This window comes from Oncorhynchus clarkii, chromosome 11, assembly GCF_045791955.1.
Source record: "Oncorhynchus clarkii lewisi isolate Uvic-CL-2024 chromosome 11, UVic_Ocla_1.0, whole genome shotgun sequence".
Lineage (NCBI taxonomy): Eukaryota > Metazoa > Chordata > Actinopteri > Salmoniformes > Salmonidae > Oncorhynchus > Oncorhynchus clarkii.
Window position 1 is genome coordinate 28018909 of NC_092157.1, and position 26467 is coordinate 28045375.

The 26467-nt window shown below is 41.8% G+C and overlaps 1 protein-coding gene across 4 annotated transcripts in view; it reads right to left on the reverse strand.

The window, feature by feature from the left end:
• The window catches only part of LOC139420427 (enhancer of polycomb homolog 1-like), a 60529-nt gene that overhangs the window by 14840 nt on the left and 19222 nt on the right, over positions 1 to 26467 (reverse strand). For 2 of the 4 annotated variants that reach the window (XM_071170549.1, XM_071170547.1), the window contains exons 2-10: positions 18724 to 18883; positions 17828 to 17973; positions 17447 to 17653; positions 17079 to 17227; positions 15299 to 15455; positions 13861 to 14019; positions 13467 to 13556; positions 13019 to 13167; positions 9259 to 9680 (exon numbers count right to left, since the gene is read on the reverse strand). In XM_071170549.1, coding sequence (XP_071026650.1) covers positions 9259 to 9680; positions 13019 to 13167; positions 13467 to 13556; positions 13861 to 14019; positions 15299 to 15455; positions 17079 to 17227; positions 17447 to 17653; positions 17828 to 17973; positions 18724 to 18823 — 1579 coding nt within the window. In that variant the 5' untranslated portion in view covers positions 18824 to 18883. Of the gene's footprint in view, positions 1 to 9258; positions 9681 to 13018; positions 13168 to 13466; positions 13557 to 13860; positions 14020 to 15298; positions 15456 to 17078; positions 17228 to 17446; positions 17654 to 17827; positions 17974 to 18723; positions 18884 to 20068; positions 20089 to 21269; positions 21364 to 26467 lie in introns of those variants that run through there. The other 2 variants (XM_071170548.1, XM_071170550.1) reach the window with 2 other exon arrangements.

A 26467-nucleotide genomic window follows, 5' to 3' on the forward strand; every position in this document is an offset into this window, starting at 1 on the left:
CTATTTTCTGACAAAGCTGTTTCACTAATGTATTTTCTGGTAAGGAAAACTATAGTTGAATGCCCCTCATCACTCTATTGAAGTCAAAATTTAAATAAATAAAGTATACTTTCAATATAATACACGACCCTGTCAATACACAGCTGGACTCACCTGCTCCTGCTGGGAAACTACGGTAAGCTTCATAATGTAAAATAATGTGACAGGTGAAATGAAGAACGCAAACTGCTTCATCTTCATACATATTGCACAAATTGACTGCAGGTATTTACTTAAGTAACAACAAATATGAAAATGTACAAAAAAAACTTAATAAATAGTTTCAATGGTATTGAAAAACCATCCCGTGGCTATTTCCAAATACCCTGGTATACAGACCAAGCCTCATGGTAGACTCAGTATTTTTAATCAACTGAAGCAAGCCAACAAATTTGATTCTGGAAATTCCCCTTAGCTACATTAGAAGTGTTTACTTTGCAGGCTGACTAGCATCTATTGAGTTGCAATGTCCCATACATTGGATGGTCAAATCAACTGGAAGCATCTACAAAACAAGCTTCCAATAAAAAAAAAATTGTTGTTTTTTTCCCATCATCTTTGAAATGCAAGAGAAAGGCCAATATATGACTAAGGAATCTAGGCGCAATTTAGATTTTGGCCACTAGACGGCACCAGTGTATGTGCAAAGTTTTAGACTGATTCAATGAACCATTGTATTTATGTTCAAAATGTATCAAGACTGCCCAAATGTGCCTAATTGGTTTATTAATAGATGTTAAAGTTCATAACTGTGCACTCTCAAACAATAGCATGGTATTATTTCACTAATAGCTCATGTAAATTGGACAGTGCAGTTAGACTAACAAGAATTAAAGCCTTCTGCCTATATCAGATATGTCTATGCCGCGGGAAATTTTCTTGTTACTTACAACCTCATGCGATTCACATTAGCTTACGTTAGCTCAACCGTCCCGCGGGGTAACACATCATGTATGTAGATGTTTAAAAAAGTAAATCAACTTCATATGTCCTTATTCGTGAGTGTCAGTGTACATTTTTCTGGGGCATGACGAAAACATCAATAAACATTAATAGCTAAAAAGTTAATTAGAGCGTACTGTATGTTTTGAATAGGCTACCTACTTATTAGTATGTTCTCTATCATATTTTATAGTCTAGGCCTACCCTGCTGATGCAATGTCCGACTGGCTCTCTCTTTCTATGAGCAACGGCCCATTTGTCTCGCACAGATGCAGGTGAGGTGCGCGCAATACCTCAAGGGCTAACGTGTCATTCTTATCCTAGCTGACAGGTTGATTTTGTTATTTTATAATATATATATATTTAGCCCTTGAGTTTATATATATATATATATATATATATATATATATATATATATATATATATATATAGTTCCTAAAAACTGTGCCTAAATAAATTACATTAACAGAAATTATTAAATTCATTTCCATAACTTTTCAGATTTGATCATTTTCTAAAACTTTTCCGGGCCTGGAAAACACCATTTAAAAATTCCAGGATTTCCATTATAGAAAGATCCCTGAGAGTTTAGGTGATATGCAGATCCTATATTTCTCCACCAGTCATAGTAAAGCAAAGAAAAAGGCTGCACAGTGCACACGCTAGGCAATTTGCCACTCCCATGCCTATCTTTCATTTCCTGCATATACACAGCTGTAATTGGCTCCAAGGCTGACTTTGTACACCTGTAGCTTGTCTTCTAGATAGAACAACATTCAATATCTTCACGAAGCTGGTAACTGTTTATTTGAGTCACTAGCATGGCTGATAGAAGCTAGCTATTTTTGTCTTCTACGACGTAAATTTTGTTCGGTGATAGGCCTACTGTTGTAATCAAATAATCAGACCCAGTATAACCCTCGATCTAAGTCCTAATTTGACCCTTAGCGTGGCTGACAAAATGCATCACAATACCTAGCCCTCTATGACATTAGCCAGGAATATAAACTTGTCAGACTCACTCCTGTGATAACGTTTTTTTTCAGTCAACTCCGTAGATCAGATCATTAGTGCCTTGTGTGACTGGTCTTACAGGATACGCAGCTGCTAGTCTGTCTCAAACAAACTCATTCATTTCACTTCGCACGCAAGGAACGCATCCCAAATAGTGCTCTGTTCTCTATAAAGTGCACATTAGTCTTAATCGAAGACTAACCATGTCTCTGGTGCGAGAGACTGCCAAAGCAAGTTGACAAAGCAATGACAAATCTGCTAAAGAGCAATTTCATAGTAAGGTCAACCGGAGTATGAAAAACTAAATGGCTTATTTCCTAATTAAACTACTTTCATATTTGCCTTGAATGTGTGCCTTTTGAAGTATATTTGCCAAATTGAATGTTATTGTTACTACAAATAGAATACAAAGTTTCAAAATAAGCATTTGTCAACCAGATATGATAGCTTTCAGCAATGCCTCACAGAACTTGTTTTAGTACTGTGTTTCTAACCAAATCATAAGGTTAACGAAACCATTTCAAACAAATGTTTGTCCATTGAGTGCTAGTATAGAATTCTAGTGAAGCTAGAAAGCTGATTTGGACAGGGAGTGTCACATCCGTAATGTTTTTGAGGAAAGGTTGTTACTGTGGATGCGTTTCAAGTATGATTGTATGCAAACTTTCTGTGCAAAGCGAACTTTCATCTAGGGCTTAGGTGATGTATAAATGGGTTTCCTTTCTGTCAGTGCTCGTTCTAAGCGTAACGGATGTGGCCGTTACGGACGCATAACATGATCAATGACTCACTAGTCAGCAGCACTGCATAACGCGATCATAATAGAATGTTCGTGCCCTTCCTACAGCTTCAGAAGTGTGTTTATGTTAGTAAACAAGCTAGCGGGCAATCTGTGTGTGTGTGATCTATTTCGGGTGTACTCTCGTTCTCTTATGAACTGCAATCATGCGTTCTGCTAACTGGACCATTGCCTTAGATCACATGGCATAATAAAGGTCTTAAATTCATAAACATAATTAAAGTCTTAAAAATCCATAAGAAACTTTCACTGGTCATGCTGAGTTTGTTTACTTCCTTGAGTAACTACGGGTACCCCCCAGTGACAATATTTGTCTGCATCTGTGTAGTCTGCAGCTGTTAAGTCTCAGGTGATTTACGATCTGACAAGAAATGTCTGTGAAAGTGCAAACCCTGTGCCACTGGTAGATTATAATTCAATGAAACATATTTGTTTTACCATTTCGCATAAAATGAAGTTCACAGGAAAGACATCTAACATGACATATGTCAAGATATAGTTGAGATGATAAGGGACGAGTGAGGAGTGAGCACAGCTATCTCAAATGAACAAGAGAATGAAATGAGTATCAATCCCTGAGTCTAGGGTTAGACGTATACACTGAGTCTACAAAACATGAACTGCTCTTTCCATGACATGCACTGACCAGGTGAAAGCCATGATTCCTTATTGATGATGTCACTTGCTAAATCCACTTCAAATCCGTGTAGATGAAGGGAAGGAGACAGGTTAAAGAAGGATTTTCTGAGACAATTGACGTGGATTGTGTGCCATTCAGAGGGTAAATGGGCAAGACAAAAAATACAAGTGCCTTTGAATGGGGCATGGTGGTAGGTGCCAGACACACCGGTTTATGTCAAGAACTGCAATGCTACTGGGACACACGCCCAACAGTTTCCCGTGTGTATCATGAATGATCCACCCCCCAAAGGACATCAAAAAGTAGTTTGAAATGTTTTGGCAAAGTTTACAGGTAACATTAGAGATATTTTGTAGTCACGTTGCGCAAGTTGGAACCGGTGTTTTTCTGTCTCGAACGCGCCAAATAAATTGACATTTTGGATATATATGGACGGAATTAATCAAACAAAAGGACCATGTGTGATGTTTATGGGACATATTGGAGTGCCAACAGAAGAAGCTCGCCAAAGGTAAGGCATGATTTATATTTTTATTTCTGCGTTGTGTCCCGCCTGCAGGGTTGAAATATGTTATTTTGTTTATGGAGGTGCTATCGTAAGATAATAGCATCGTTTGCTTTCGCCGAAAAGCCCTTTTGAAATCTGACATGTTGGCTGGATTCACAACACGTGTAGCTTTAATTTGGTATCTTACATGTGTGATTTAATGGAAGTTTGATTTTATAGGAATTTATTTGAATTTGGCGCTCTGCATTCTCTGGCTTTTGGCCAAGTGGGACGCTACCGTTCCACATATCCCAGAGAGGTTAAAGGGTGTGAGATGAATAAAGCATGAGGTCATATTTTTTATTTTATTTAGTTTTTGTATGTTTATTCTGTTACTCAGTAGGTGATTGATAATAAACAAATATTTTAAATAAAAACAGCCATTAACAATCTAAAATGAAATGACTGAAACTTTGTACATTTGAAATGCAGTGTCATCATTTGCGATCTGTCTTTTGGGACCCTGTCACATCCATAACGCAGAATGTCACATCCATAACAACATTTACCTCTAGTGTTATGAATTGTTGAGGTATGTAAGCACTCTAATTCGGAATGAAAACGGAGTTCTTCAAAGAAAGAAATTAAATGCATTTATGGTTGGTTAAGATGGGACCCACAAGTGCACTTAGAGCCTATGCAATAACTATTCAAGATACTGGTGATTTCTTGGTTATTTGAGGTACACTGCATTGTCAGATGACAAAAGTATGATGAATTTTAGTAAACAAAACTTTAATATATAAACACTTATTATCCACAACGTCACATTATAACGGTCAATTGTCCTCTCTGAAGTGTGTATGCGTGCGTGTATATATATTTTTAGATATATTTATTTATTTATATTTTCATCATTGGTTTTTGTGTAGTCAATCCTTACTTTCAAAGCGGCTATTAATATTTTACCCTAAGATTGAGATTCAGACTTTTGCTGATGCATCCAAGAAAAAATTACTTTGAGAAGCTCCACAGTGGGGGTGAGTTAAGACAATCGGAAATAGTATCAGATTCCCAAATGTGTAATCAGGTGAGTGTCCTTACTCAAGATTGAAAGGAGAGCTCCAAACAAATGAATTAATAAATTGACAACTTGTAAATGGAATGAAATAAACCAAAACTTCCACAAGTGTAGCCTAGGTTGTGTGCTCTGCAAACAAATTGTCCACTCCAACAATGACAACAGTAAGCCTGCAATATAGAAATAATAATAAATTGAATGCATTAACAGAAATTATCATAACCAAACAAACATTGTAGATTAGAAAGTATGGTAATTAATGGTAAATGTACTACTGGTGATACGGGTGTGCCATCCCTGCGGCCTCCGCAATGGATTAGTCCACTGAGACAGGCGTCTCGTGTGTCATGCATTTAAAAATATATATATATTTGCCATCATTCGACCAAAAAATCTGTTGACCAACAACTAAACAATTGACCAGGCAACTAAAATGGGGACATCCCTACACACCAAGGTTAGCTTTCTGACATCAAACATAATTCTAAAACGTAAAAATTCCTATAAAGTATAGAGCTCACCAGCTTGTAGTCCTAAAATCGTAAATTAGTTAGCATTTTCTACTTTGGGTTGGTCGCTACGCTATGTGATGGGGGTTTGGGATCAACGCTGCAAATAATTTAGGAAATCTGTTCTTTCCCACACAAAAAAAGACATGATCCTGTCAATGTATGAAATTATTATTATTTTCAAATAAAATCTATTTTTGGGCTTAGTTGTGGTAAATTTGCAGTCTACAAATTATTATAATTATGCTCCGGTCCCCGACCGTCCGCTCCATCAAAATAAATTGGCACATGTTCATATAAGGAAAATCAGTAAATGAACCAGGCCCTAATCTATGGACTTCACATGACTGGGGATAGAGATATGCATCTGTTGGTCACAGATACCTTAAAAAAAGGTAGGGGCTTGGATCAGAAAACCAGTCAGTATATGGTGTGACCACCAATTTGCATCATGCATCACGACATATCTCCTTCGTATAGAGTTGATCCGGCTGTTAGTTGTGGCCTGTGGAATGTTGTCCCACTGGCTGGAACATTCTGTTGTACACGTCAATCCAGAGTAGAGGACGACCGATTAATCGGAATGGCCGATTAATTAGGGCCAATTTCAAGTTTTCACAACAATCGGATATCGGTATTTTTGGACGCCGATTTAAATAGGCAAGTCAGTTAAGAACACAGTCTTATTTTCAATGATGGCCTGGGAACGGTGTGTTAACTGCCTTGTTCAGGGGCAGAACGACCTTGGTCAGCTCAGGGATTCAATCTTGCAACCTTACAGTTGACTAGTCCAACGCTCTAACCACCTGCCTCAAGAGGAGCCTGCCTGTTACGTGAATGCAGTAGAAGCCAAGGTAAGTTGCTAGCTAGCATTAAACTTATCTTATAAAAAATAATCAATCAATCATAATCACTAGTTATAACTACACATGGTTGATGATATTGCTAGTTTATCTAGCATGTCCTGCATTGCATATAATCGATGCGGTGCGCATTCGCGAAAAAGGACTGTCGTTGCTCCAACATGTACCTAACCATAAACATCAATGCCTTTTTAAAATCAATACACAGAAGTATATATTTTTAAACCTGCATATTTAGCTAAAAGAAAGGTTAGCAGGCAATATTAAACAGGTGAAATTGTGTCACTTCTCCTGCGCTCATTGCACGCAGAGTCAGGGTATATGCAACAGTTTGGGCCGCCTGGCGCATTGCAAACTAATTTGCCAGAATTTTACGTAATTATGACAACATTGAAGGTTGTGCAATGTAACAGCAATATTTAGACTTATGGATACCATCCATTAGATAAAATACAGAATGATTCAATATTTCACTGAAAGAATAAACGTTTTGTTTTCGAAATTATAGTTTCCGGATTCGACCAGATTAATGACCTAAGGCTTGTATTTCTGTGTGTTATAATTAAGTCTATGATTTGATATTTGATAGAGCAGTCTAAGCGATGGCAGGCACCAGCAGCCTCGTAAGCATTCCTTCAAAAAGCACTTTTGTGCGTTTCGCCAGCAGCTCTTCGCTGTGCTTCAAGCATTGCACTGTTTATGACTTCAAGCCTATCAAATCCCAAGATTAGGCTGGTGGAACAGATGTGAAATGGCTAGCTAGTTAGTTAGCGCGCTAATAGTGTTTCAAACGTCACTCGCTCTGAGACTTTGAGTAGATGTTCCCCTTGCTCTGCATGGGTAACGCTGCGTCGAGGGTGGCTGTTGTCGATGTGTTCCTGATTCGAGCCCAGGTAGCGGCGAAAAGAGGGATGGAAGCTATACTGTTACACTGGCAATACTAAAGTGCCTATAAGAACATCCAATAGTCAAACGTATATGAAATAAAAATCGTAGAGAGAGAAATAGTCCATATAATTAGTAAATGTGGATAGAAACTTCAGAGTGTTTTCTAAAACAGTTTGAATGATGTCTGAGTATAACAGAACTCATATGGCAGGCAAAACCTGAGAAGAAAATCCAACCAGGAAGTGGGAAATCTGAGGTTTGTAGTTTATCAGCTCAGCCCCCAGTGGGATATTAGTTATGTTTCACTTCCCAAGGCTTCCAATAGATGTCAACAGTATTTAGAATCTGTTTTGAGGATTCTACTCTAAAGGAGGGGCTCATAAGAGCTCTTTGAGTGAGTGGTCTGGCAGAGTGCCACAGCCTCGGTCTGGCGCGCTCACGTGAAAGGTATTCGTTCCACTTCATTTGTAGAGACTAAGGAACGTTAATTAAGTGTTATGTTAAAAACATCCTAAAGATTGATTCCATACTTGGTTTGGCATGTTTCTATGGCTGTAAAGGAACTTTTCGAACTTTTCGTCCGACGCGACCTGAACACGCTTTTGGATTTGTTTACCAAACGCCCTAACAAAATAAGATATTTGGATATCACTGATGGACATTATCGAACACATCAAACATTTATGGTGGAACTGGGATTCCTGGTAGTGGATTCTGATGAAGATAATCAAAGGTAAGTGAATATTTAAAATGCTATTTCTGAGTAATGTTGACTACCCAATATATATTCTTGGCTGCTTTGTTGTCTAAAGGCTGTACTCAGATTATTGCATGGTTTGCTTTCTCACAGAGGTAAGGTAAGCCTGACCGTGTTTAGCATGCAGCAGACTCATCTCTACAGCCATTGGCCCTCTTCTGAATCTAATTATACGACACCATTTCTAATTGACTCCCCGAGCCGGGAGAACAGGAATTAATGTACTCTTATAAGGAAGCAGCGTATGAATGCAGAATGTTCATTTGGTTTACAGCCAGAAAAGGCGTTGCTTTCTGAAGGAGAAAAATACACCATTAAATACCTAATCAGGATCAGATACAGAATAGCTGAACAGTGAGCCTTTAAAAATGCACATTTATCTCTCCTTCGCACCCTCCCTCTTGCAGGCACATACACTAAACAATGGTAGCTCACAATTTCATGCATGGAGACATTTTCCAATTACACCCCTCCCCACATACCACACACACTCACTCAAAGCCTGCTCAATTCTCTCATTCTGATTCACACTAAACCTTTATAGCTATGCCAGAACAAAAAAAACGGTCTTTTCAAGAAATAATGCTCCTGTGACTAGGTCAAAACAAACGCCTCCTCTCCCTGCCAAACACTTATATATTTATCCGATTTCTAAAGAGAATACCTGTCCTCAAGAGCATCAACATGGTGCCCTAAAGCAAGGGGGTGGAATACTACATCCCAAATGATGCCCTATTCCCTTTATAGTGCACTACTTTTCTTTTTCTTTTTTTTACCAGAGCCATATGGGCCATGGGTCCATATCCACAAAGCATCTCAGAGCAGGAGTGCTGATCTAGGATCAGGTCCCCCCTTTTAACTATTATTTAAAAGTCAAAACTTATCCTAGGGACAGCACGCCTACTCGTAGATTCCTTGAGGATACGGCCCAGGTCAAAACTTAAGTAGTGCATTATATAGGGAATAAGGTGCTATGTGGAACACAGAATAGCAGATATTCCTCCGCCACTAGGCTGGGGTACATTACATTTAGGACTCTGAGGCACAGCAAACTCTTAACAAACCAGTACTCAGAAACAGCGCATACTATGCCTATATCTGCATTGTATAGCGCCCGTAAAGCAAAGTGGTAAGTGACAGAAACAAAACACCCTTCAGTACTCTCAAGCAGGACTTGGCAGGTTACCCACAATACCTGAATTCTAGCGTAAACCACAAAGCAGGAGGAGCACAACTCACCAGTGACGGGTGTAGCTCCTGGGCCAGTGCGGGGTAGGGCGTTAGCTCCACTCCCCAAGAGCCTGCTCTGTCCCAAGGACGTACTCTGCGTAAATCCTCTAAATCCTCTGTAGCGTGAGATGTCACCACCCAGGGGGTGAAGGGATAGCGTCCGCGGCCTAAAGTGCCTCCAGCGGCCTGACTTAATGTTCAACAGAATCTCACTGAGGTCCACAGATGACGAAGAGGAAGAAGAGGGGTGGTGGTTGTTGGGAGCATTGGTTCGGTCCGAGGTATTGGTGTCTGAGGTACTGGCAGGCGCTGCGCTGCGGAGAGGAGAGCTTGTGGGAGGAGATGAGGCTTGAAGTGGTTCGGTCTCGGGGTCCGAGTCCAGGCTGTGGAAAATATTGTCCAGATCTGTGTGCGCTCTGTCCAGCAAAACTCTGAAATAGAATCAGAGAGACTCGTTACAATCACAGCAACGATAACACCCAAACTGAGTCCCATATGGCACCCTATTCCCTATATAGTGCAATGGTCGAAAAATAGAGCAACCCTGGTCAAAAGTAGAGCATTATATAGGGAACACATGCCTTGGTCAAAAGTATATAGAGAAAACAGGGTTCCATTTGGGACACATCCACAGACTCCTGTTTACACAACATGAGAGAGTAGGTTGTGGATATATTTAGAGCAGAGGTCTTCACAGATCTACCTTTACCCGAATACCCGAGACCCGATCCGGGACCCAGAATTCTAAATGATGTCACAGGGCTGTGTCGGTCATGAAATTTAGTCAGACGGTGATTTGTCAAGCAAATAACTGTCGGTCCCAAGGTAATTGACCAGTAATTAACATAAACACATTTAGCATCGCCTGGTTTCCACACATGGTCTGCATCAGTGGTTTGTAGGCTGTTGGAACATCTACATTAAAAAAATAAGTATAATACAGCCTTCACCCTCACAATAAATCCATTATTTATTTTAGACAGGTCTAAAGAAGCATGATATGAAGAAAATGTGGTCTATTTCAGAAGAACATAAGGACTCAGAATATTCTAAGTTAGGTCCTAATGTGGATACGCGAAATGGCTGTGGGCTAGACTAGTTAATTTAGCAGACAAGATTTGCTTAGAATTCCGTGGCAATATTTAATATTATTTTATAGTATGAAGAAAACAATTGAACAAAGCTTAATAAAATATATTTTTGTTTTTGATGGATGGAGCTAAATACAGGGAAATTCTTGAGGGAAACCTGTTTCAGTCTTCCAGAGATGAGGCTGGGACAGAGGTTCACCTTCCAGCAGGAAAATGATCCTAAGCATACTGCTAAAGCAACACTCGAGTGGTTTAAGGGGAAACATTTAAATGTATTGCTGTACACCAGTGGAACCCATCCAACTTGAAGGAGCTGGAGTAGTTTTGGATTGAAGAATGGGCAAAAATTCCAGTGGCCAGATGTGCCAAGCTTATAAAGGCATACCCCAAGAGAATTGCAGCTGTAATTGCTGCAAAAGGTGACTCTTCAAAGTATTGATGGGGGGGGGGGAATAGTTGTGCATGCTAAAGTTCTGTTTTTTTAGTCTTATTTCTTGCTTGTTTCACAATAAAAAATACCTTGCATCTTCAAAGTGGTAGGCATGTTTTGTTTTACACATGATACAAACCCCAACAATTCTATTTTAATTACAGGTTGTAAGGCAACAAAATAGGAAAAATGCCAAAGGGGTGAATACTTTCGCAAGCCACTGTATGCCAGTTAGGCTCTAAACCCTTTGTAAAGCAAATTAAAATGTTCTTAACTAAGAAGTTATTTGATAATTTTATTTGTGATACAAACCTTATTAAAACATATAGGCCTAGGCTACATGCGGTGTGCGACTGATTTAAAAAAGTGGCGGGAAAAGGCTGTTTCTGGGTATCATTCACAAGTGATATATAATTCACATGTGATAGACTAATAGTGTCACCCATCAGACTATTCTTGATTTAATCTGGTCTTTACATATACTAAATAATATATGGGTGAAATTTGTTTTGATTTAGAATGTCTCGAAACAGGGGCAGTGGGGAAAAAACACATGTCATCTATGCACTTAAATAACGAATGGAGAACGCTTTCATGCCACCCAGGTAGGCTATACTCCTGTTGTAAAGATAAACAATGTGCTTAATATTAGGAAAATTGAGAAATAAATATAGTAGGCGTAGGTCTAGTCTATAGAAAGCTGATGGGATCCTCTTTTTAGTAGTGGCCATTACTGTTTTCTCACGCAATTGCATAGCCTATAGAAATGTTGAGCAACATGAGCTCTCATGAAGTGTTTGATTCCATTTTCATTGACATTTTTATTTATGTCCGAGTGATTAGAGGGACAATAGAGTGCTGAGTAGCAGGGAGTTAGCAAGTTTTGTAGCCTACTAACGACCAGCAGCAGCATCAGAGCTTGGAGAAGCCTAACTACTGTGACAAAATGGTCTCGTGGAATTCGACTGCCTTCCTGACTCATAACCACCGGTGAGGCAGTAATACGGTCACCGCAACAGCCCTAGTAACAGGTCTTGGTCAGATCTGATATGATTGTCACGGGTATGTGTAATTTTAACAGTTGTCCGGAAAGGCCTGTACAGATCCGAACGAGACTGCTGCAGCAGAGAGAGAGAAATAAATTGTATAATTTATGCTCCTGCTTTTCACAAGTGGCACATGTAGCTTGTTTGCCAATCATAAATCATCAAAGCGGCAATAGACAGGTTGACTGACAATGTTACGAAAATCACGCGCACGCATCTATGTGGCCGGAAGGTGTGCTTTATTATTCGTAACGGTCAAATAGCGAGCAACAATGACAAGAAGCTTCCATGTGGGGAATCATTTCAGTTTGTTGTTAATGATACCTTGTTTTGACTGATGCCATGTCTATGCTAATATGGCTCAAATTTACTAGGTAGCTAACCAACAACTGTAACAATGCATTTGAGAGACAAGAAGTGCTAATTGTGCAAATGTATCTATGTTTTCAATAAACTATCTACTGTAGAGCGAGTCGGCTTGGTTGGTTGCTCAGCTCTCCCTCCCTCCTCCCCATGTCACTCGCTCACACACACTGAGTAAACACACAGCACTGTCCCTGCTAGAGCGGTACCTCTCTCTACCTCGCGATTTATCAGCTCTGTTTATTAAGTAGCTTAAAAATATATATACATTTTCTGCTGTTTCCCTCAGATCGGACAGGGTCAGGATCCATTCAGGTCTCTACGTACCGGGTCTAGTTATTCTTGGGTGTGTTCGGAATTAAAACATTTTTTACGCATATTGGGTCCGGATGGGAAAGCCCCAGGTCCATTTCAGAACAGCCCAACCTTTTAGGCCCATGAAGACCTTGAATTCAGAGCCCCGGGCAGGTGGTATAAGCATGATAAGATGTTGCAGCTGTAATTGCATGTCACACTATGAGAGTAGTATAGTTCTAGCCTTCCTCAAAGACCTGATAGTTGTTTCCAATCTGTGTGTGCGCGTGTTACAGTGAGTGTGTCAGAAACTGTCCCCACTTGCCAACTTAATCTCCTCAATGACATCCAGCACAGAAATAGGATCCCCTGTCAAATGAACAGCTACTACAACAGGCTAGTAGAGCCTCAAGGCAAGATTTGGGATGTGTCCCAAACGGCACCCTATTTCCTATTGACCAGAGCCCAAAAGTAGTGAGCTACATAGGGAATAGGGTGCCATTTGGGATACAACCCTAGGCAGCAGTAAGGGCGTCTGAACTCACCTGCCCCCTCTGCCCATGCGTCGCCTTGCCAACCCTACGCAGCGCCGGGGCACCGTCAGGGACGTGAGGCAGTAGCGGAAGTGAGGGTCGCCCAAACCGCCCCCAGAGGGGCTGACCCACGGCCAGTTACCACTCTGGTCCAGACGAGACTGAGGGAGGGAGAGAAGGACAGAGAGAGAGCGCGAGGGAGATGGCAAGATAGAATGGGGGAGAGAGAGAGAGCAATAGAGAGAAGAAAATAGAAAAAGGATGAAGAGAGGGGAGGGAGGAGAGAGAGAAGAGACAAAGCGGGAAGGCTCCGTCAGTAAGGCGTTGATGTGGTCAGCAGAGCGTGGAAGAGAAAAAAGCGGCAGCCCTGGCTGTGTGTGTGTGGCTGGCCGAAAGAGCAGCGTATGGGCTATAAATAGAGCAGCGGAGTCACAGGAGCGCAGGCAGCTACTCTACTCACAGCGTAGTACTGACAGCCGGCCTTCCTCCGGAACGCAAAGCAGCCATCTGGGTCATTCTCCTCCTCTGCCTCCGAGGAACCTGAATGGATCTAAACAAACATGGGGGGGGGGGGGGGGGTGAGTTACGATAAGAGCCAGAGACAATAACAAATGGGGCTGGCTACTCAGACAACAGCCATGATTGCAATCACATATCCAACTGCTACTGCCGCTTCTACAACAAATAGACCGATAAACATCACCACCATCATTATCTGCACCCCAAATGGCACCCTATTTCCTATACAGTTGCACTACTTCTGACCAGGGCCCATGAAGCGGTGCACTAAATAGGAAATAGGGTACCATTTACGACGCAGACTTCACCACCACCGGCGTTATTTATGAGTTTACCTGTGAGAAGGGTTCATCGTCAGAGCTGGGGAAGTCATACTGGTTGAGGTCCTTGGGGTTGAACACAGAGGGGCCAGAGTGTTGGGGTGCAGAGAGAGGAGGGATCTTAGGCTTCTTCTCGTACTTCCTCTTTGTTCTGACCACCTCCGTCTTCTCCGGCTGGAAGGAGGAGGAGCAGAAAAGGAAAACTGTTACACAGGGGTCTACATTATCAAAGGGATTTAGAGCATGCCCAGGTTGGTCTCGCGGTCGAAGCCGCTGCCTCCAGGTCACATATACCGCTGCAGCGTTTGAATCCCCATCCTCCACATTTCCTCTCTACCTCTGTCCTATTCAATAAATTAACAAACATATATAGCAAGTCCTATGAAGGATAGAGAGGCTGTGCTACAAAAAGGTATTCCGAGCCCTGTAGCATTTCATACGGAGGTGGTGCCATTCAGAAACAGAACAGTGAGTCATTGGTATGCAGATGAGAGGCAAGGCACGGAGGCATGCACCAGATGCTTCTGCCCAGACAGATTGTGCCCCCCCCCAACCCACCACAACACTACAACAGTCCACCCCTCCCTGCCTTCCCAAAGAGCAGACCCCGCACCTCAACCCCTCCCTGACTGAACACACTCCTCCATACCACTAGTAGAGGTTAGTCTTGCCTTTGCCATTCTATACCATCACTAATTCATATATTTTTTTATGTAGATATTCTTATTCATTCCTTTACACTTGTGTGTATAAGGTAATTGTTGTGAAATTGTTAGGTTGTTGGATATTACTGCATTGTCTGAACTAGAAGCACAAGCAGGGAAGAGGTAGGGGAGTAAGGCTACAGTACAGGGGGGGCATCAGTTAAATCAATGGAAGGAATGAACGCAAAGTGGGGTGTGGACAAGGAGTGCGGAGGGACACAGTTACATCAATAGATGAGGGTGGGGATAAACAATAGGAGAGTTACTCATCGCCCAGCTGGTTGATTGACTGCTCAATAGTCATAATGAGAAGGATCTGTCCCCCCATTGGCACCCTTAGTCGTGCTAGCTAAATAAGTCACGAAAGCTGTAGCATGATTTACTACGGTACCCATAATGCTGTGTAACATATCCGGTGTAATCTTAGCAAAGACGTTCTTGAAGCTACCATAATGGTGTTCCATCTCCTTATCAATACAACAGCTAATTACCTTAACTAACCTGTACCCCCGCACATTGACTCGGTACCGGTACCCCCTGTATATAACCTTGTTATGTAAATGTATTGTGTTACTTTTAGATTGAATTTATTTTTATTTTACTTTTGTTTATTTAGTAAATATTTTATTAACTCCATTGAGCTGCATTGTTGAGTAAGGGCTTGTAAGTAAGCATTTCACGTTAAGGTCTACAACTGTTGTATTCAGCGTATGTGACAAATAAAATGTGATTTGATATGTATTTCTTACTTTAGTTTTGAACTCCTTCATGTCCATGTGGTCTTGGTGGCGGTACTGGTTGCTGTTGGAGAGGGGAATGATGGGTATCGTGTAGACGGGCTTTACCAGGGCCCTCTGGGCCAGGGCCTCTGCCATAACTTCACTACCGTAGTCAGGCATGCCGTTCCTAGGGAGGACACAGAGGAAGAGGGGGTGAGGGTTATTGGAGAAATACCTTTTTAGGTCAAAACGTGGCACAATTAAACTGCAGGAGCATTCAGCAGTGTGCTGCCTAATCATGAGTCTTTCATAAGTACTTTTTGTACTTTGCACAGGCAAGTTACTGGATGTGAGCAGGCGACACCATTTCTAAAATCAGAGAAAATACTGCGAAAAGTAGTGAAGGAAGTTGGCCACCTGGGTCTCTGCTATACAAGGGCAAAACATCTTCCATCATAGAACAATACGCCAATCCAACTGTGTGAGTAAAAATAAAACCATCAGGATGCAGACTCTAGCGCAGGGCAGGCTGATAACAGGCGGAAATTGAAATGTCACTACAAATCAAAAGCACTCAAGGAAAGAAGGAAAATCTAAACTTGCAGTGACATCTACTTTCAGATGGAATCTATCCCATTCTGATGTGTCATGTTTGGAAATGCGATTCCCAAATGGCAACCTGCATTGTGCACTACTTTTGATCAGGTTCATAGGGCCCTGGTCAAAAGTAGTGCACTTTGCAGGGAATAGGGTGCTATTTGGGACACAATGCGCCCCACAAGGGAACAGCAAGCCCCAAAAAAACAAATTAAGAGATAAATGCAACTAACCAACAATAAGCCCAGCTTATTCTATTATGTATTGACAAAACCATTTTTTTTTATGGCCAGTGTATTGAGTAAAAGTGAATGAGCTCATTGCTTTGACCTTACTGCACAAATAAGGTGAATTCTAATTGATAATGCATGCAAAAAAAGAGCACTGAATGATGCCCCCAATTAACATGAGCGGCAAAGCCTGACTCCATAAAAATAAATACATGGCCTTGGTCTACTCTGCTAATACCCATCATACAGGATTTGTCCCAAATGGCACTCTTTCCTACATAAGGGTTCCCCAACTGGTGCCCGCAGGTGATTTTATTTGGCATCCCAAGTTTGCTGAGCAAAAGACATGACAAAAAAGTTATTTTAATTTTGGAAATTGGTTCTTAAGTATTCCCACATAAAATAGATATGTGATTATTTACAAATGTAAGCAAGGTTTGAAATAATTACGTTTTAGTCAAACATTATATCCGTTTTAACTTCTTGCGGTCAATTTTCAGTCCACCAATTATTTGTAATTATGTTCCGACCCCCCGACCATCCACTCAAAAGAAAATCGACCCGCAGCTGAAATTAGTTGATGATCACTGCCCTATTATAGTGTACAACTTTTGACCGGGCCCATAGTGTACTATATTGGGAATAGGGTGCAATTTGGGATGCATCCCCAGCCTGCCTTGACTCCCAAAGGAGGCTCCTTGGGTTAACAAACAGCAGGTTTATATCCACAGGCTACTACCCAATTCACAGAACCAAAATGGCAGGTGTGTAATCAGCCTGAAAACTAACAGCTGCAGACAGTCATTAACCTGCAATCACGGAGAAAGCAACAGTTTCTTTGATTTGGGGGACCAATCATTTATACCTACAGCAAATAGCATTCTAAAGCCTAGTTAGTAACTGAGACAAATAAAGTTGTTAAAAGGTCCAAAACCAAGCGAGAAACCAGAGGAAAAAAAACAAGCTTTGAAGGCCTTTCTCACCTCTTCTCTACGATCTCCAGGGTGAGGTGTAGCAGCTCACGCTTGCTCTTCTCCCTCCTCTTGATCATTTCCAGGATGGTGACGGCTCGGCTCAGGTCCCTCCGCAGCTTCAGCATCTTCTCATACCCAGCCTCGTCGTTCTTACGGTTCTAAAGATCGATTTACGGAGGCACATGTAAGTAAACAAGATTCTCTCCTTACTATACTTCGTAAACCAGTTTCCTGGACCCAGATTTCTTGAACTAAAATGTATGCCCAATGCAGGCCCTAGGAAACTAGCTCTAGGTTACAGCTAAGTCCAGAATTGTGTCTGGGTGATGGCATGGTCTTTAAAGACCCTGTTGTGGGAACTGGCCTCCAAGCCTCACCTTTCTGGTCTGCATCTTCTCAGTCCTCCTGCGGAAGGCCACGTAGGGGTCTGAGGTGCTGGATCCGTCTCTCTTCTCCTGCTTCACAGTGGGGATGAGTGAGCTACTCTTACAGTTTTTTCGCTTCCTCGTCCAGTAGTCAAACACCTCCTTGATCAGCTCGTCATCCTCCTTCAGCAGCAGCTTGGCCTCCTGCAGGCTCACCAGCTGAGGAGAGGAGGCAACACAGATTTAGTCACACTGTTCTTTCTAGTACTCAATAAACCACCTAGACTAATCATGAACACCTACAGCTGACAAAAGTGCTTCCCAAACTTCTCCTTAATGACCCCTAAGCCTGGCCTAAGAAATGCCTTGACCATTGTGGTGTGGTTAAAGTACCTGTGTGCCACTGCCTTTCTCCAGCCGGTCAATCATCTCCTCAAATTGCAGAGAGGTGATCTCCATCTTCTTCTTCAGCTTATTCACAAATGCCTCGTCCTCTGAATCCAGGTCGTAGTCCGGCTGCTCTGTATCCAAACTGAAAGCTGTGATAGAGAACACGGGTTGAAGTAAGAAATAACGCCAACAACACTTTGCAGTACTTTTAGAGTGCTTGCCAAATGGCACCCTATATAGTGCACTACCTTTGACCAGAGAGCTAAGGGCCCTGGTCAAAAGTAGTGTACTTTATAGTGAATAGGTGTTACAGAAAGATGATAAATGGGAATTCTGATAAAAACACGTCTCTATTTTTTGCCCACAATCAGCAGGGTAATGCTGCCAACTCCAGAAATACGCTAAGCTTGCAAAAAGCCTGCCATCCCTTTGCATATCTGGTTCTACATGAAAGTCCTTAAAAAAACAGTGCAGACAGGAGTGTTTGTAAACTGGGGCTGAGAGGGGGTCCCCTGGGCTTACTGAGTATCCAGACCGACAGACAGAGTGCACCACTCTCCCCCCGCCGCAGCCTGTGTGATTGCGTGTGTGGGTGAGTGAGTGAGCTCAAATGCTTTCAGACAGCAGGACACGTCTGAGATCACACTGCTGCTATTAGAGACACCCCAGGGGCTGACACAATCACTTAAATATACCTCAGACAGAGCACACACACGCAGCAGCATGAACACAAAAACAAACTGCAGTATGCGCACACACACAGGAAAACCAGCACACACCAGGCACACTCAAGACAAGAAAAACAAACATCTGCCGACTAACTGCAGACAGACACACAGGCGCGGCAGAGACACACAGGAGAAATACAGACAGGCTACATGAATAGTAATAGTCCTCACGCTGTATGTGAATGAGCTGCTTTGGCATCTTGAAGTCCCCGGGGTAGAGGGACTCGTAGTAGGCGATGTTGCTCCCTGCTTCGGGGACGGGGATGACCATGTTGTCCCGTTTCTCCCCGTACACCTGCTGTGCAGAGATGGCCCGCTGGAGATGGTGCTCCTGTGAGGGAGGAATATAACAAAGGAGAGGTCATAGAGTCAGTCATTAGGCCTACATCATCAACAACAATGCTTTTGGTGAGGTGCAATGACATACACAAGAAAAACATTAAACGAGGTTAGTCTGGAGGCCAGCTACATAAACAAAGCAACATCATCGCTTCGGTGAAATGTAAACCACATAGCACACTGACTGACACCTTTAACAGGAGTTTGCACCCTTACGTGAAAGGAGTCAACCATGAAGCAGTCTCACTGTGTAGCAGGGCTCCAGACTGACCACTGAGTCGTATTTTGCGACCATTTGACTTGGCTGTGCGAGTAAAAACATGTATTGGTCGGATCATTGCAAGTTGCAAATTCTAGCTGGTCACCACACCTAAAACGTCCTACTTTTTGGGAGGCTAAAAAAGGTACACCTTAAGTAAAGTGCATTGATTCCTGCTACGAAAGTGCCAAACTTGCCCATTTTACCAAGGCCGGCTGCTGTGGCTGAGACTCTTTCCCTCCACCTGTGCCCTCTACTTAGCCTACGACTGGAAGGTTTAGGACATTAACTTTGCTGTTAGATTAATCAATTACAGGGCTACCTATCCGCAATATCTACAGTTAGCAACCTCTGTTAGTTTCCACACCCTAAGTTAGCCCCAAATGAATTAGCCTATAAGCTTGTGCACAAAAACTTGTAGGCAAAAGGTTACCTATTCAGCAAAAAAAAGTTAAATTCTGGAGCCCTATTTTGACAGTAAACTATAGTAACCTATAGCAGCCTTATTGTCAACCCAGAATGCATGACCATCACTGGTTTGTGTTGCACATCAAAATGACTAGATGCATTCCTGCTTTAATTTTTTTAAATTTAATATACCATCTCCGTAGTCTCTTATTTTAAGCACTGTGGCCATTAGGGGCGTGAAAGTTTAAAACGGGATCATTAACTTCTTTGGGATAGGGGGCAGCATTTTCACTTCTGGATGAATAGCGTGCCCAGAGTGAACAGCCTCCTACTCAGTCCCAGATGCTAATATATGCATATTATTATTAGTATTGGATAGAAAACACTGAAGTTTCTAAAACTGTCTGAATGATGTCTGTGAGTATAACAGAACTCATATGGCAGGCAAAAACCTGAGAAAAAATCCAAACAGGAAGTGGTAAATCTGAGGTTTGTAGTTTTTGAACTCACCCCTATTGAATACACAGTGGGATATTGGTTATGTTGCACTTCCTAAGGCTTCCACTAGAAGTCAACCGTCTTTAGGACGTTGTTTAAGGCTTCTCGTGATGTGGGACCGGATGGGAGCTCTTTGAGTCAGTGGTCTGCTTACAGCCTCGTTCTCAGTCACGCGCTTTCACTTACTGCGATTGCTGGGAGTGCATTCTGATGAAGATCAAAGGTAAGTGAATATTTATAATGCTATTTATGAATACTGTTGAATACCGAACATGGCGGATATTTCTCTGGCTGGTTTGGGCTCTGAACGGCGTTCTCAGATTATGATTTTTCCGTAAAAAAAAATTGAAATCTGACACAGTGGTTGCATTAAGGAGAAGTGTATCTATATTTCCATGTCTAAAAATAGTATTTTCATCGACATTTAAAATGAGTATTTCTGTGAATTCATGTGGCTCTCTGCAATATCACTGCATGTTTTGGAACTACTGAACGTAACACGCCAATGTAACCTATCTATCCTATCCTGCCTTTCTAAGGTCTTCGAAAGCCAAGTCAACAAACAGATTACCGACCATTTAGAATCCCACCATACCTTCTCCACTATGCAATCTGGTTTCAGAGCTGGTCATGGGTGCACCTCAGCCACGCTCAAGGTCCTAAACAATATCTTAACCGCCATCGATAAGAAACAATACTGTGCAGCCGTATTCATTGATCTGGCCAAGGCTTTCGACTCTGTCAATTCTTGGACTGACTCTTCTCTGTATACATCAATGATGTCGCTCTTCCTGCTGGTGAGTCTCTGATCCACTTCTACACTTCTAGCCCTTCGTTGGACACTAAAAACCCTCCAGACGAGCTTCAATGCCATACAACTCTCCTTCCGTGGCCTCCAATTGCTCTTAACCTCTCTAGGGTAGGTAAGACGCTAACATCCCACCAGGCCAACATCCGGTGAAACTGCCGAGAGCTAACATTCTAAATACATCATTTGTTATAGTAAACATTCTTGTAAATACATGCATCTTACATCATTTAAAAGTTGAACGTCTTATTAATCCAGCCGCTGTGTCAGATTTCAAAAAGCCGTTACTACGAAACCAAACATGCTATTTTCTGAGGACGGCGCCACACACACGTATTACTAGCATTTTCCAACCAAGCATTAGCATCATGAAAGTCAGAAATGACAATAAAATAAATCGCTTACCATTGAAGATCTTCCTCTGGTGGCAAAGCGAAGTGTCCTAACTACACAGTGAATGTTTGTTTTGTTTGATAAAATCAATTTTTATAGCCTAACGAAACATTTGTAAACCGCTTGCGCCCTGATTTCCGTCTCATTCAACTTTGAACTTTGGTTGACTGTATTTTGGCCCAATGATCATCTTGAAATCTAGCTTGGAAGATTGCCGTTTACCTCAGCTTATTGGCTATGTGTAATGGTTATACGTTTGAAGACCAGCCTTTGTCGTAAACTCTGGCGTAAAAGAGGTTCATTCACCATTGCAAATCCTACTTGACGGAGCCACGGGTGTTACGCATAGCAGTACATATTCAATAGCATTTTAAAGTTTATATATAAAATGTGGCAAATAAATCAGGAAAAGCTAAAACAAAGTCTAGATTTAACCCAAATTATAGAGGAAATAGATACAGCGAGACGAGTTGCTTCAGGAAGATTAACCTTTCAGAGAAACTAGTTTTGACACCCAGGCGGAGGACATGTTTCTGCATGGCGAGGATGCCATGCAGGAGCTGCTCATCCAGGAGCTTGCTAGCTACAGCAAGTCCACTGTAACACCTTCTGTCCCCTCTACCTCTGTCCCTTCTGCTCCAACCAGTGGTGTTCACCTGCCCAGATTAATCTCTACAGGCATGAATGTGCCTCAGGGCACAAAGGGCACAGTAGGGAGACGTCGTTGTGCCCTTTGTCACAAGAAATGTCCCATCACCTGCACCAGGTAGTAGTTTTGGAATTGTTAGCTAGATTACTTGCTGGTTATTACTGCATTGTCAGAACTAGAAGCACAAGCATTTCGCTACACTCGCATTAACATCTGCTAACCATGTGTATGTGACAAATAAAATTTGATTTGACATGTTCAGTAAGCCTTTGCTTTACAGAAGAAAGAGACTGCTATGGGCCATGGCACCAGCAGCACAATATTGTGTAGAGGACTGAGGGTCTTCACAATATTGTAAATAGAAAATATGTAAATAGTTACCCTTGTTAATGGTTTGTTTTAATCTTTTTTGGGGGTGGGGGGATTAGAATAGCATTTATGTATTTTGTATATAGTTCTTTCCTTCAAAATGTATCACTGTACCAATTCGGCCACTTGGGTACATTTGTGTGGGACACCTGGGTAACTTCATGTCATGTAGCTCGCTAATTTCTGAAGTTCTGTCCAAAACTTTGCTCAGCTATTGTTGCCATCTTATGTTCTTCATTCAAATCATCCACAGCATCCTATCTGTATGTTTGGCTGTTCTTGGTCATTTGAAAGATGATGCAGCAACAATAAAAAAAAACGTATGTTTATTTCCTTGTATTTTCTTCTACCAGATCTATTGTTTTATATTCTCCCACATTCTATTCACATTTCCACAAAATTCAGTGTTTCCTTTCAAATGATACCAAGAATATGCATATCCTTGCCTCTGGGCCTGAGCTACAGGCAGTTAGATTAGGGTGTCTTTAGGCGGAAACTGCCTGCCCCTGACCGCCCATCCAACATCACTACTCTGGACGGTTCTGACTTAGAATATGTGGACAACTACAAATACCTAGGTGTCTGGTTAGACTGTAAACTCTCCTTCCAGACTCAAATTAAGCATCTCCAATCCAAAATTAAATCTAGAATTGGCTTCCTATTTCGCATCCTTCACTCATGCTGCCAAACATACCCTCGTAAAACTGATCATTCTACCGATCCTCGACTTCGGCAATGTCATTTACAAAATAGTCTCTAATACCCTACTGAATAAATTGGATGTAGTCTATCACAGTGCCATCCGTTTTGTCACCAAAGCCCCATATACTACCCACCACTGCGACCTGTACGCTCTCGTTGACTGGTCCTCACTTCATACTCGTCTCCAAGCCCACTGGCTCCAGGTCATCTACAAGACCCTGCCAGGTAAAGTCCCCTCGTCTCAGCTCGCTGGTCACCATAGCAGCACCGACCTTTAGCATGTGCTCCAGCAGCTAAATCTCTCTGGTCACCCCCAAAAACCAATTCTTCCTTTGGCCGCCTCTCCTTCCAGTTCTCTGCTGCCAATGACTGGAACAAACTACAAAAATCTCTGAAACTGGAAACACTTATCTCCCTCACTAGCTTTAAGCACCAGCTGTCACAGCAGCTCACAGATTACAGCACCTGTACATAGCCCATCTATAACTTAGTCCAAACAACTACCTCGCCCCCTACTGTATTTATTTATTTTGCTCCTTTGCACCCCATAATTTCTCTCTGTACCGGCACATTCTTCCACTGCAAATCTACCATTCCAGTGTTTGACTTGCTGTATTGTATGTACTTCGCCACCATGGCCTTTTTTATCACCTCATTTGCTCACGTTGTATATAGACTTATTTTTCTACTGTGTTTGTTTTACTCCATGTGTAACTCTGTTTTTGTATGTGTCAAACTGCTTTGTTTTATCTTGGCCAGGTCGCAATTGTAAATGAGAACTTGTTCTCAACTTGTCTACCTGGTTAAATAAAGGTGAAATAAATTTTTACAAAAAATAAACATCTTAAAAAATGGAATTAGTATGGAACCACCAAGACTCGTCCTAGTGCTGGCCGCCTGCCAAACTGAGCAATCTGGGGAGGGGGGCGCCTTTGTCAGGGAGGTGACTAAACTAGAGATCATTTGTTTTGCATGGGCTGCATATCAATCCACCAAATCTGACTACGTCGTCCTTCTGCATCTGCCATGGAGGTGGCCGAGCTACAGAGGTGTTTGTCAGACCATGATATATCCCAAAAATCAGCCTTCTCACGAAAACGTCTGTAGCATCCGAATGGTTTGTCCTACAAACTATTATAACCACTATGGAATGGAGAGACTCAGGAATGAACACGATGGTGTTCTCCGTTTCGTTCTACAACCTCCACGTGTCACAGGACTCATCTGAAGGTAACCCATAAAAACAAATGAAGGTAGTTTAGTGCCAACAAAAATAAGGGGTTACATGTGTCCAGAAAAATATAAATATTTGCTGATCTTTCTTACATCTTCCAGATATAGGACAGCCACTTGAACATTTGGCAGAAAATGATTTATTTGACTGTTTTTTTGGTAATTTATGAATGTGTTATTCAATGCGTTTCTATGGGCTATAGTAGTAAAGGCCAAATTCAATTATATTTTTTGATACCTAAAGGAGTCCTAAAATTCTAAATCAAATAGCTAAATGATGCATGGTATGACCATCTTAAAACAATTCCATATGTTAGACTTTGAGGTTAACCCGTCTCCTCCCCTTCATCTACACTGAATCTAGATGCAATAGGATATTCAAATCGGATGATTTTCCTGTTGGCCCAATCAAAACTACAGTAGAGTATCATCTGCAGGAAAACAGAACATTTACCTCAAGCTACACTGTCTCTCGCTCTTCAGAAATGTCAAACCCATCATTCATAGGCAGCAGTGACAGTGACTACACCTTAGCTAGCTAAGCTTTCTACTGCATCGCTGGATTCCTCGTTAGAGAGAAAAATAACTTGATTTTTGAATTGTCATGTTATGCTGAGAACTGGGTCAGACGATCAGTGGTGTCAACAAATCGGCGACTACTTTTTGACACTGGAGCCTGAGAGGGTCTTCATCAGCGACTCCGCAGACTCAGACGAGCTCACCGAAGTAGAGGCAGAGCACCTTGAGCAGGCAACCGAAAAAGTCCACCCGTTAATGGTGGATCTGTCAATTACTGTGCTTTAGTCGGCCGAGGGGGAATATATGTCAGTGATGCAAATTTCTTGTTTTTGCTTGCGAGTTCAGTTGCACTTGCAAGTCCAAAGAACCCCCGAGGAGATGGTCAGGTGACATGACAATATTTAATTAACACACCAATGATAAGTGCTTGCCTTTCAACCATTAGTCAAGTTTAGTGGGCGGTGAATACTGTGTAAAGCTTGGGTGTTTCTGTGTCTGTCAGTATGTGTGATGAGGCACAAGAAGACTGACTAGCTAGCTAGCGTATTAAATCCAAGTGTGTGTGTGTGTGTGTGTGTGAGTTAGAGAGCGAAGTCGCAGATATGTAGCGCATGCAACCTAGCTAGGTATGTAGCTAGTAACTTATGGGACTTGTGTGGGCGTGCGAGCGAGAGCGCACACAAAAATGGAGAATGTGTAGCCCATAAAACATTTGAAGTAACTAATGGGATTTGAGTGTTAGGTGCTTATATTTGTCCTGAACACAGGTTACATAAATGCATGAAATGGACATGGAGGAAACCGGTACAAAATGATCTATATCCACAGTAAAATGAGTCCTATATCGACATAACCTGAAAGGCCGCTTAGCAAGGAAGAAGCCACTGCTCCAAAACCACCATAAAAAAGACATAATATGGTTTGCAACTGCACATGGGGACAAAGGTCATACTTTTTAGAGAAATGTCCTCTGATCTGATGAAACAAAAATAGAACTGTTTGGCCATAATGATCATTGTTATGTTTGGAGGAAAAAGGTTGGAGGCTTGCATGCCAAAGAACACCATCCCAACCGTGAAGCACGGGGGTGGCAGCGTCATGTTGTGGGGGTGCTTTGCTGCAGGAGGGACTGGTGCACTTCACAAAATAGATGGCACCATGAGGAAGTAAAATTAAGTGGATATATTGATGCAACATCTCAAGACATCAGTCAGGAAGATAAAGCTTGGTTGCAAATGAGTTGTCCAAATGGACAATGACCCCAAGCATACTTCCAAAGTTGTGGCAAAATGGCTCAAGGACAACAAAGTCAAGGTATTGGAATGGCCATAACAAAGCCATGACCTCAATCATATAGAAAATGTGTGGGCAGAACTGAAAAAGCATGTGTGAGCAAGGAGGCCTACAAACCTGACTCAGTTACACCAGCTCTGTCAGGAGGAATGGGTCAAAATTCACCCAACGTATTGTGGGAAGCTTGTGGAAGGCAACCCGAAACATTTGACCCAAGTTTAAATTGTTTAAGGCAATACTACCGAAAACTAATTGAGAGTATGTAAATGTGACAAAAAAATAAATGCTGAAATAAATATCTACTATTATTCTGACATTTCACATTCTTAAAATAAAGTGGTGATCCTAACTGACCTAAGACAGGGAATTTTTTACTAGGATTAAATGTCAGGAATTGTCAAAAACTCATTAAATGCATTTGGCTAAGGTTTATGTAAACTTGTGA